The sequence below is a fragment of the Gavialis gangeticus genome, unplaced genomic scaffold (genome assembly GCF_001723915.1).
Source record: "Gavialis gangeticus isolate Ggan-Ray unplaced genomic scaffold, GavGan_comp1, whole genome shotgun sequence".
In the NCBI taxonomy this organism is placed as follows: Eukaryota; Metazoa; Chordata; order Crocodylia; family Gavialidae; genus Gavialis; species Gavialis gangeticus.
The window spans coordinates 8069198-8082264 of record NW_017729017.1 but is presented as its reverse complement, the minus strand read 5'-3'; the positions used below and the strand labels follow the sequence as shown (position 1 = coordinate 8082264).

Here is a 13067-nt window from a genome sequence, read left to right as displayed (position 1 = left end):
TGGCGAGGCTGGTGGATGGGAGGGTGGCTTAGGGCCCTAGGCATGTGCCTAGTTTGCCTGTGCATTAATCCAGCCCTGCTTTTCAGGGTGTAAAAAGCCTGGGTAGTGTATATGTAGACACTGAACTATTCACATATCAGTGTCTCTCTTTCAGCTTTGCTGTTTTAATTCAGAGGAAAAGCAGGTGCCAGTATATTTGGAAACAGCTTGGCTGCAGGAGGTGTCAGAGCAAGGAGATCATCTATTTGTCTGTCTCTCGAGACTCTGCTCCTAGACTGGCTGCCGACAGGGTAAACTGGGCTCTTTAAACCTGATCATGGAGTGGACAAAATGGGACAAGCAAATTTTTGATTATTTTTTGATATTCTTTTCATTTTTGATATTCTTCACTGGATTCTAATTTATTCTTATCTTTGAGGTGAGGGACCCAAAACTAGATGCAGTTCTCAAAGTGAGACATCACCACTGCCAAATAGTGGAAGAATCACTTCCCTTGTTAAATGACGCTCTTGTTAATAAAGCCCAATGTGTTAGGCTTTTTTTTGCAACAAGAGCACACTGTTGGTTGATATTCAGTTTGTGGTACATTATAAGTTCCAGGTCCTTTTCTAAAGTTCTGTAGACTTATCAGTCTTTTCCACTTTGTCAAATTTAATCTGATTGATTGGTTTTGTTGACTGTTCCTCCAGCCAGTCCAGATCATTGTGGGTACTAGTTCTACCCTCCAAAATGTGATCTGCACTATTTGCACACATCCTGGTATGCTCTGCAGACTCGCTTCATCTGCCTGGCAACAGAGGGCAGCCCTGATTTGGCTAATCCAAACTGCCCATTTTGGTAGTTTGGCTAACCCAAACCACCCAGCCTGCATTGTCAGTATATACAGACATTCACTCTCCTGAAAGTGATTTAACCCTGGTTGTTCCCAGGTTATTTTTCTCTTGGAGTGACCATTATTACTCTGGGAGAAAATGCCTGAATATCTGTACACTTGTGATTTTCTCCTGGGAAAGCAGGGGCTCCCCCAGGAGAAACTGAATGTCTGCAAGTAATCAAAATGTAATGGTGTAAATAGGGGGTGGGCTGGATGCGGCCCACCAGGTGATTTTCATCCGGCTTGTGGGCAGCTTCCCACCAATTCTACCTGGTTCAGCCCATGGCTGATCCTGCTGCCCTCCTCATGGGGCCGAGCTTTGCCTACTCCCAATAATAGTGTGCTGCACTCCCACCCCTGTGCATGGGAGGGCTCTTGCCCCAGCTTCCAGATAGAGCTATTGTTGCCACTGCCACAGCCACCCAGGGATGCTCAGCTCCCCCAACCTCCAGCAACTCTTCCTTGTGTCCCTGCTGCAGCACTCCAGGCAGTAGGTAGGGAAAAGGGGGCAGGCAAGGGAAACTGCAGCTGGTTGGCAGCATGGAGGGAAGGTGGGAACATGCCTGAATGCTGTGTGCCCCCCCAGCAGCTGGGGGCAGCTGTAGCACTGTCAGCGGTGGGAGCATGGCAGTAGTAAGTGGGGAGTTCCTGCTTTCGTCCCTTCTTGCTGCCCTTCCTCGCAGCAGCATGTGATTCCCAGGAGCTGCACATGAGCCACTGGGAGCCCTGTGCGATGAAGGTGGGCCAGAACTGGCTGGAGCTGTGCCGAGGGGCTCCATGTGTGTGGCTCATGATCACACTGAGAGCATGCTGCCTGCTGCTGCTGCCAGTGGCAGTTCACTGGGGGTGCCATGCACACCACACCATACCCTCACACTCCCTCCCTCTCCCGCAGTGCACTCCCCCAACCACATCCCACAGACACTATACAAGAGTAATACTTTATTTTGAGCTATTATGCAATATTCTCTCTATGTATACAACACAAACACACACAGGTTAGGACAAAAATATTTTTTTGAAATAAAATTAAAATGTTATAGTAGTTATTTGACTTTTAATATACAGTTTGGTTTTTCTCCAGTTCCAAGATGACAACCCCCCTCCCCCAAAGGAGTACTTCCTCTTCCCTCCCAAAGGGGGGAGGGACTTTTGTTAGCAAACGTCAGGGATTAGGGCACTGGACTTCTGGTCCCAAGATGGCGACCAGGGGTATGGCCCTTGACAGCCACCAAAACTACAGAAAGAGGCCCCCTAGCCAAAATAATTGTCCATTCCTGGTGTAAACTGTGTACTGACTACCTGACACATGAAATATATCTTTTACATCTAGGGAAAAGAGGAAAATCACTGGAAATTAAATAAATGTGGTGTTTCTTTTATTCACTGCATAGCAAAAGCATGCCAAAAAGATTTTTATTTTTATTTTTATTTTTTTTAGATTTTACTAGTAATCTTTGTGAGGGCCTCATAAAATGAGTGTCATCGTAAGATGACAGCGTACTTATGAGTCGAGAATGATGTGTAAACATAACTTTGCAGACCAAGGTGCAATAACTGTATTTTGATGCATAATTGGCTGCGCTCTCTCTATTTGTTCTGATGCTCTAGCTACTGCTGTTATGAGGCTTAAAATATTTTCATTGCATCTTTTTTCAGGTTCTAAGATCTAGCCTATCTGGATTATGGCCAGTAGTGGTTCCAGGTCAGGATCTTCCAGTGGTTTTGCCATGAAATCACAGCTTCAGATCACTAGTAAGTATTTTGTCCAGTTCTGGGCGCTGCACTTCGGGAGAGATGTGGACAGCATCAAGAGGGTCCAGAGGAGGGCCACTCGCATGATCAGGGAGCAGCAAGGCAGGCCCTATGAGTGGAGGCTGCGGGACCTGAACCTGTTCAGCCTCCACAGGAGAAAGCTGAGTGAGGATCTGGTGGCTGTCTGCAAACTGTCCAAGGGGGACCTGCAGGCTATGGAAGTCCCCATTCCGCCGGGCACTACTGGGAGTAACAAGGAATAACGGCCGTAGGTTGACTGGGAGTGGATTCAGGCTGGACATCAGGAGACATTACTTCACAGTCAGGGTGTCTAGGATCTGGAGCCAACTTCCAAGGGAGGTGGTGCTCACTCCTACCCTGGGTGTCTTCAGAAGGAGGCTAGATAATCACCTAGCCGGGGTCATTTGACCCCAGCATTCTTTCCTGCCCATGGCAGGGGGTCAGACTTGATGATCTGCTCAGGTCCCTTCCAACCTTACCAACTATGAAACTACCAACTATGAAAATGTTTTCTCTCTATCCTTGGAAAAAATGTAAAAGTTGTCCACATGTGGCCCCTGACAGACATTAATTTGAGGGTGTGATGGGATCAAATCTGCAATCACACCTCCTGCCATGCCATACAAGCAAGGCAGGAGACACGATTTGTGGGATCAGGGAACTGATCCCAATCGTGCCATATTGATGATGCAGGGAGAGTTCAGGATTTCCTTTTGAAGATAATCTTTTTGTTATCAGAATTTACTCGATTCTGAGGGGGTGGAAAAAAAAGAAAGGCAGTTAGGTTCCATGCCAGCTCTTTGGATACTCAGTTGACATCCAAACAGGAGACCAAAATACCTGGTTTTAGATACCAAAGCAATAGCACCTATCAAAGTAAACTCACCAGTACCAGAATGCAGTCTTATTAGTAAGAGCATCTGCTTCAGTAGTCTTGGCAAAAAGAATTGGAGCTTCAAACCAAAATTGTAAGGCAAACTATCATTCTTCTTGGTTAAAGTGTATAGCCCCAGATCACAAGTTAGAGCTAAATTTGGTTTTAACCAGCTAGTTTCTTTTTGCTCAGAGTGGCAGTAGCATTTTACATAGAGATGCCCACTTTCAAGTGTTTGTAACCAAAGACCAAGGATTTTAGACCAGTGATTCTCAACATTTTTAGCCTCAAGACACCCCTCTATAACATGCCCACTGACAGAAATTTACATGCACAAGATCTTCAGAATAGCGTAGGTTTAGGTTGCAACTGAATGGGATTTCTGAATACTAGTGGTTCCGAAGTGTTGGATTTATGCTGCTTTAAATTCAGTTGTGCATCTTTTTCATGGTGATTTTATTGCAAAGGAGAGCTCCAGTGATGAGTGGTGTTACAGTAAAAAATAACACCCTCCTCCCCTGTGTATTGCAAGTAAACCATGGCGTTTTATGAAATCCTGTTTTGAATACACGATGACTTTTTTTGAGTGCTTTGTGCATGTTTTCATATTCATAGTCAACTTTTGCTTTCTTGAACATGACTATCAGGACACCTATGACCTGACACTTCATTTTAGACTTGCATATGTTATGTGGCATCAGCCAAGTGTCTGGATTGCATTCTTATAGTCTCAAATCAGTTCTTTTGGTATTGTGTATGCCTTAAACATTACTTAGTGCTTTAGCTCAGCAGGAATAAATATTGCAATGTGATATTAACTTCTCTGCTAGTGGAATACTTCGTAATACAAGGATTGGCAGTAGCTTTGCAGGTGTAATTCTGTTGCTTTTTTGTTTGTACAGCAGTCCTCAAAGGAATCAACTTCATTCTTCAAGTGAATATACTTTTTGAACGGGATGTAATTTAAAAGTGGTTAGTAGCTGTAGTGAACATGATAGACAAATTAGCATTTCAGGGCAGATAACAAACATACTACAGAGAATCATCTTTTAGGTGAAGCTTGTTGCTGGGAATTAAGACAGTTGGACTGTCTGTACCTCAAATACATGTTTGGATGTCCTAGCTTGGGGCCAGTATCCTTTTTCAAGCCATGAGTGGAACAACCTGGCTCCAGTCCAGAGTGGGCCAGGTGGCTTTGGCAGCACATTAACATCAGGGGAGCTTTCCTGTGTCCCTGCCAGAGCCATGCAGTTGAAATCTGTGTCTGCACCGCCACTGTTCAGCCCCAACTTAGGCACAGGTGTAGGCAAAGCCCTGCAGCTATGTGAGCTGGCCCACAGGTCACATGATGCCAACCTCTGTCCTAAGTTTATTCAAAACTTGGGCAGGGCTGAACAGGAATGAACAGAAGAATATATACATTCCACTACCAGGCTTCAGCTCTAGAATGCATTGAATGGAAAATGCCTGTTAGCTCTACACCAAAAGAAAAAGAGCCTATTCTCAAGTATATTAAGTCTATTTTTAATGTTTTTTTTTAATTTTAATACTTCTGATATCCAGAAATCACAAGTGGATTCAATTAAATCTGTCATAGCTGAACATTCAAAACTAAGTAATGTAGTTCTTTTGTGTGAAGTTATGTTTAAAATGGGAGAACGTGTAAGATATTCAAAATGTTAGGGTTACATGCAGAGGCCCTAGATTGTAGCCATTGTTGGTCAGACCACTGTAACCTGAAGCAAACTGATTGAATTGATTAGTTTTATTTCAAATCATGTGCATGTGCACTCATGCTTTTCCTTGCTGCCCCCCTTTTGAATTATCATCTAAGCATGTTGGAGAAATTTCCACTGTTCTGTAACTGTGTAGTTCAGGGGTGCTCAACCCTTGGGCCAGATCTGGCTCCTGGCATCCTGCTGGGCTCCCCGGGAACTGTGGTCCTTCCCTGATGAATCCAGCATAGAGGAAGCTCAATCATGGCACATGGGAACAAAAGGAGCCCCGATGCCCAAACCTGGTGTATGGTGCTGTGCAGGGGTGGTACATGACCTGATTCAGCCAACTGACCAGCCCCATGCCACTCATTCAGCCCACAGGACCAAAACAGTGAGCACCACTGGCCTAATTGCATGGAAGTAAGAGACTCTGGTGCCACAACTAATGATGGGCACTGATTTCTCTGCTCTTAGATTTTATTTTTATTTTTTAATTTTTTTGTGAATTGAGTACCTTCAGTTAATGTTTTGTTTTGGGGGTTTTTTGAGATTTCAAGTCAAGATGCACAAACTAGGTTCTGTCATGCTAGCAAATCGGAGGTAAAAGTTATTTGTGTGCAGATTTACATTACATATAACTGTTTATATTACCACTTAGCTATTTTGTTGTATATTGTGGGAAATAACTTTGTATGCATTCTTGACAAATTTGTGTCTACAGGGCTACAACTCGCTTTCAAAGAGAGCACCATTTTTAACAGAAACTTACTGAATAGAATAGAATATTCACTATCGTTTATTGTTTAAACAGTTATTTCAGCAAAACTAAAAGAAAATAAAAATAAATGGTTTGGACCAAGTCCTTATGTAGAAGTCTCAGTAAACGGACAGTCAAAGAAGACAGAAAAATGCAACAATACAAACAGTCCGAAGTGGAAACAGCATCTTACAGTGTAGGTTTGAAGGTTGTTTTGCTTTTACAGCTTATTTGATTAAGCTTAATAAATATACTGTGTTGGCAATTAATTTAAGGATTGATGTGTAATTATATTTTCAATAGCATTTTATTAATATAAATATTTATATTATTTGCATAGAATTATATAAAATATAAAATTAGGTGTTACTATAGTATGGAATATTTATTTACCAAAATGCTGGGTTTTTTTGATAAGTTAATGAAAGAATATTTTTTTATATTGACATTCATGACAATACTTGCATAATATGTCAAAAGGAAGGAAATTGAGGGATAAAATTGATGCTATCCCATGCCCATTTTTAAACCCATTTCTCATGGGATTTCTAGAGAATCTATACTTCAGTTTGAAGGCACAGCTGTTAATTGTAAGGAATAATTAATTACATAGCAGACTACAACTCAAGTACACTTCTATATGGCTTATATTTGTACACATCTAATCTCCAGTGCAAATATGAAATCTCTGATCTGTCCCCAAAAGAGCGCTTCTGGATATCATAGAACCATAGAAAGTTAAGGTTGGAAGGGACTTCAGGAGGTCACTTAGTCCAACCCCCTGCTCAGAGCAGGACCATCCACAGTTAGATCACCCCAACCAAAGTCTTGTCTAGTCAGGTTTTGAAAACCTCCAAAGATGGAGCTTCCATCACTTCTCTGGGTAGCCTGTTCCAGTGTTTTACTACCTACCTAGTGAGAAAATCCTTCCTAATATCTAACCTAAACTTCCCTTGCTGCAACTTGAGAACATTGCTCCTTGTTCTGCCATCTGCCACCACTGAGAATAGTTTAGCTCCATCCTCTTTTCAACCACTGGAACTGGGGTTGAAGACTGCTATTAAATCCCCCCCTCAGTACCTGGGAAGTCAGATGTCAAAGACAGGAATACCTAATTACCTGTGGGGGCACATTTCTCACAAGAAAACCACTCTCTCTCCAATCTCTCAGTCCTGATCCTCAAAGGAAACTTAAAAAACACTTCCCAGAGACGAGCCTATGAACTCTAATTCATCAACCTCCTGGATACTAAAAATCATGGACTAAATATAGACATTGGATTTATGACACATTATAACCTGCCTGATAGCTGACTTCACAGGTACTTCTCCATTATTCATCCCTCTTCTCTCCCCCATACCCAGCTTGTCTCTCACCCATTGACTCCTCAGTGTACATTTTCACTGACTGCCTGTCTTGTATGTAGACCAGCCCAGCCTCTGACTTCTTTACTTTTCATTCCATCCAGGAAGAGCACACACCAACTGCTGAAACTTCCTCAGCCTGATGAAGAGTTTTTGAACCCAAAAGTTTGCTTAAAAAATTGTTCTCCAACTATTTAAGTTGGTCTAATAAAAGATATCAGATTCACCCAAAGAACCTTGTCTAACCCTTGAAGGGGCATTCTTAAAAACCATGCCTTTATGCTTTACATACATTGAAAGAAAGCATTAGGATTCCAGGATACCTCCCTTAATCCTTAAAACTTGCTCAGGTTTTAAAATATGAAAATATTTGTCTGTTGCCCAGATCCATCAACCAGCATACACTGATGCACAAGCCATACTTGTATACTGATTTTGTTTATGGTATGCTAAATAGGGCTAATAATTATGTAAATCCACTGCGTTGGACATGTATACTAAAGTGAACAGTGTAGTGGAGAAGAAAAAGATTACTCCATTTTGTGAAAGATTTTTATATTTCAAAACTTGTTTTTGTTCTGGCTTAGAATGAAAACAACATTTCAGAGTTCTTCTGTAAAGGGTATGGAAGCCCTGGGGTCTTTCTATGTGAAGTATCCATGGCCTACACTTAGGGACATCTTAGGCTGCTAAGGGCTTGTCTGTATTGGGGCCTGGCTCAAGATAGGCCTGAGCATTCTCTGTGCAGCTGTGCTAGCAGGCATGCTCTAAACCCAGAAGTTCACCAGTGAGAATGCACTAGGTTCATCATCACTCTCAAGCAATCTCTTCTGTGTACTTGTGGGTTTGAAGCATGCCTTTCAGTGCATGGGGTATGGGTAGCGTGTACACAGGTTTGTCCTGGCTGGGATAGACTGGTGCCATGGTATAGACGATCCCCACCAGGTGAGGTACTACAGGCTGTAGGTGCCTGGGCTTTCCAGCAGTCTATCAGGTAGTCTGTCAGGAAAGTAGGTAGTCAGGCTGAATACTTGGGTTTTAGCAGTAAAACAATGAGGAGAGTAAGTAGTTTACATGTGTTAGGAATAAAGTGTAACTTGTAAGAGAGAAAAGATTGGAGTAATAAAAGTAATTCTAAGATTGTTTTGAAGTCAGTTTTTAATGGACAAATTTGATAACTGGCATAAATTGGAACAACTAACAGCATTCTACTAGAGAAGCCAAAGCATGAGTGGGCATAAAAAAATGAATTTTTCATTTCTAAATATGTGAGAACAGGTTTCAGTATTTTTCTTAAGAACAGGTTTCAGTATTTTTCTTAATTGTAATGAGGTCTGCAGATCCATGATAGGGTCTGGGAAGGAGTATATATTTATCAGTTGATTAACAAATGAGCACTGTCTCAGAAAACCTGCCAGTTTTACTTTTGCCTCTTCAAAAGGCACATCTTCCTGGTGTAGAGAAGATTTAAAGAAAGAAAGAAAAGAAAATGACTTCAGGCTTTCAAAGTTTGTCTTTAGTGGGATTTTTGTGGTTCTCAAGGAGTCTAGGTATCTCTTTATGTACACTCACCCACATATAGTGCTGTTTGGTGTGCAAAGCTAAGAAGGGAAAAGTCAGAAACTGGCTTCTGCAACTTCCTGCTAATTTAGTGTCATTTCTTTGAATCCAAGTTACTGTAAAGGGCTCCAGAAGGGTTTTCTGACGCTCTTTCCGCACGCGCGCACACACGCACACGGTGCTGTGGCACCACCTCAGGAACAAAATGTTCTGGGTCTTTCCTCATACCAGTCATATGGCACTGCTCATACAGTTCATAGGATGAGAAGGGCCAGTATTCTAAAGGGTCTGGGTTGGGGGATTTGCTTAAAGTACTCCTAAGATACAAAGCACAAGCTTTTTCTCAAGTACACAAATCTGTGGAGCACAGTATGATGGAAAAGCCTTGGTGTTTTTTTCCATATCCTCCTCCTGCTCCCCTTAAGGTTCATCAGTATTAACCAATTAAAACTTATTCTGGTATTACTGAAGATGAATGACAAGTTTCAGACTGTCTGAGAAACTGGCTATTTTCTAAGTAGAAAAGATTTTTTACCTGAATGTGTGGCCTTCTTATTATATAGATCTTTCATAGTTACGTCTAGGTAGACATCCTCCGAGCCCCCCTGCTTGAGCACAAAAGTGATGTTGGAGAGCATCAGAAATAAAGAAAGAACCTTATGCAATGTGATACTACATCTGGCACCTTATGTGCCTCCCCTTCCCCCCCCTTTCCCTGATTATGCTTTCACAAGCGGCAGTAATGAAGGAAGATAGTATTGCAAGCATTCCTTCTCCGTTTTAAAAACAGTGGTTGCAGAGCTACTGGCTATTATCTTTGAAAACATGGCAGTTTTCATAGTTCCCAGGCAATTGGAAAAGGGCAAATAGAATACCCATCTTTAAGAAAGAGAAGGAGGAGGATCCAAAAAATTACAGCCTCACCTCAGTCCCTAGAAAAATCATAGAGCAGGTCCTCAAAGAATCCATTTCCAAGCACTTGGAGGAGAAGGAGATTAAGAACAGTCAGCATAGATTCACCAAGGGCAAGTCATACCTGACCAACCTTAATTGCCTTCTATGATAAAATGACTGGTGCTATGGATGTGGGACGAGCAGTGGATGTGATATAGCTTGACTTCGGCAAGGCTTTTGATATGAACTCCCACAACATTCTTAAAAGCTAGCTAAGGAAGTATAGGGTGGATGAATGGACTGTTACGGTGAATAGAAAATGGGCTGGATGGTTGGGCTCAAAGGGTAGTAATCAATGGCTCAGTGTCTAGCTGGCAGCCAGTATCAAGTGGAATGCCCCAGGGGTCAGTCCTGGGGCCGGTTTTGTTCAATATCTTTATCAACGACCTGGAAGGTGATGGGATGGAGTGCACCCTTAGTAAGTATGCAGGTGACACTGAGCTGGGGGGAGTAGTAGATATGCTAGAGGATAGGAGTGGGATTCAGAGACACCTCGACAAATTTTTTAGGCTTAGACCAAGAATAAAATATCATGAGGTTTGTGATGATGTTAAGCTTGCAAAAATCAATTAATGGCTGCAAGGTTCCATCTGCTTTTGGGACCATCACTATTGGGCTATGCCAGGGGCTTCTGGATTTCCGGATGATTCCTTGCTCTAGCATCTTTTTTTATTTCCTCTTTCACCAAAGGATACTGATGGTAAGGTATCCATTGCCACCTCTCCCTCACTCTAGCCCCCTCCGGTGTCACAATTTGATGTATTGCTCCTTTGGCTTTTCCTGGAATCTAGCTAAAAAATCTGTGAAGTCCTGGACTAGCCACCTTAACTGCGTCTGCTGCTCCGCAGTAAGGTTTCTTCCTATGGGGACCTCCCTCTTCCCTTTCTGACCTGCCGTTGACTCCTCCAGCACCCTCCCCAACTCCTCTTTCTCTGTCAGTGGAGTAGCCAGGAGTCCCTCCAGCTGTCTCCACAACTTCACCAGATTGGCATGGTATATTTGTTTTTCTCGCCTATGGCCTGGGGTGTAGCACCTCGTAGTCAACTGGGCTACCCAGCATATTATCTCAAAGAGTCCCTGCCAGCCAGTCAAAATTTTACTTGTGGAGCTGGGCAATAAGATCAACACCCTTTGTCCCACCTGGAATTCTCTGTCCCCCACATTGTTGTCATACTGCTGTTTCTACCTCTGCTGTGCTTCCCTCAGATTATCTCCAGTTACTCTATTTGCTTTCTGAAGCCTGTCCTTCAAAGCAAGAGCATACTGGGAAGGAGTGGCCCCTTTGCCTTCTGTTCTTTCCCACCCTTCTTGCATGACAGCCAGTAAACCCCATGGGGTATACCCATAAATGAGTATGAATGGAGTATAGACCAGTGAGGCTTGGGATGCTTCTCTTATGGCAAACAGCAGAAGGGGGATCAGTAAATCCCACCACTGTGGGTCTTCCTGGGTACACCACTGAGACATGGCCTTAAGTGTCCCGTTAAACCGCTCCACCAGTCTGTTAGTCTGGGGATGGTATATCAATGTGTGCAGATGTTTTAAGCTCAGTACCTGGCACTATCCCTTTGTGACATTCGACATAAAATTTGTCCCCTGATCTGCAGCTATTTCCTAGGGTAATCCAACCCAGGAAACCCACTTCAGGAGTTCCCTCAGGCCTGTCACCGATCCTAATGGGATGGCCTCAGGGTTGCATAGTCCATCAGCACTAGTATAAACTGGTGTCCCCCGCTGGTCTTGGGGAAGGGGCCCATGATGTCCAACTTCACCCAGGTAAAAGGTTCCACTATAATCAGCTTTCTCTGTAGGGGTACCTTGGGGCATTTTTTAAGGCTGACTTACTGACACTCGGGGCACGCAGCACAGAACTGTTCCACATCTCAATAAAGGTGAGGCCAGAAAAACTGACAGGTCAACCTAGGTATGGTCTTCTCCCAGCCGAGGTGTCCACCCATGGGGTTTGTGTGAGCCAACCACAACATATTTGGCTGGTGCAATTGGGGTACTGTGATTTCTGCTGCCGCCTCCTCTTCCCCCCCCATCCTCTTTTTATGTGATATAACGGCCCCTTTCTCACCTCACAGCAGGGCAGCTGGTCGCAAAGTTCTGGCCAAACCACTTGTTGCTTCCATCTGGCAACCTCTGTCTCCCAGATGGGCTGGAATGTGGGTTCCATCTATTGTGCCTCTCTAAATTGGGTTCCGCAGGCTATCGCCTCCAGGTTCCAGAGGTGATCTTCATCGTCCATAGACTCATCCAGGACTTCTTCACCGACTAGCCCCTCATATAGGTCCCCTCTATCTTGATTCTTTTCCCAGAACCTCAGTATTGCACCTTCTGTGAAGTAGGACTAGAACCAGCCTAAACTTCAGTCTGAATGATCTGCAGATTTTCAGAGAATATGTTAATTGCACAGGAGTTAGAAAGATGATTGTGTCAAATAGTAAGAAGCCTTCACAAATTTCATTTCTAGGAGGCTAAGCTATTGTATCTCAGAAGTACACGTTAAAAAAACCTTAACTTGTCTTCATGAGCTAGAGCTCACTTCCTCAGAGCTGTGTCTGCTTAACAGGCAGAAATATAGTATGCTTAAGGGAAGAAATTTATAAAAACAACTTACTAGTCATCTGTTCTTATCTTCTAATTCTTCAAATTGGTTGTCCAGCCACTGTCTGAAGCTGCCTTCAGTAGGGTGCTGCAGTATCACAGTAACTGCTGTCACCTCTACTTATAGTTTTCATTCACGAATGAACACGTATAAATAGGTACATCAGTCTGGTATCAGATCAGTACCAATATAAAGAAAATTGACCATATTGGACATTGGTCTGAAGTGGCTGATAATTTGGCTGATAAATGCTCGTGCGTGCACGTAGTCACAGTGCAGCACACTGGCAGCAAGGAGCACAAGCCAGGCAGCTTTGAGAGCTGTGTCCAGCTGGTAGGTCTGGTGTGGTGGAAGGGGAGGAGGGAGGGAAGGGGCGTGGGGGGGGCAGATCAGTAGCCCCCACAGTGAGGGAGGCAGTGGGGCTGGGGCTAGGGTAGGCACTGCCCAGCTGGGGCAGGCGTGGGACAGACCTGCAGCTTGTCCAGGGGGCACAGGGAGGGGGGCAGCTCCCACCACTGCGCACCGCTTGTCTGGTGGCTCATCCTGCTGCTGCTCCCACGACTCTTCGCCCCCCCCCCC

The 13067-nt window shown here is 43.7% G+C and overlaps 1 protein-coding gene across 4 annotated transcripts in view; it reads left to right on the top strand.

The window, feature by feature from the left end:
- ITCH (itchy E3 ubiquitin protein ligase) overlaps positions 1-13067 on the top strand; it is a 181076-nt gene that overhangs the window by 70108 nt on the left and 97901 nt on the right. For all 4 annotated transcript variants that reach the window (XM_019513092.1, XM_019513094.1, XM_019513091.1 and 1 more), the window contains exons 3-4: positions 2534-2629; positions 6054-6195. In XM_019513092.1, coding sequence (XP_019368637.1) covers positions 2560-2629; positions 6054-6195 — 212 coding nt within the window. In that variant the 5' untranslated portion in view covers positions 2534-2559. The remainder of the gene's footprint in view (positions 1-2533; positions 2630-6053; positions 6196-13067) is intronic.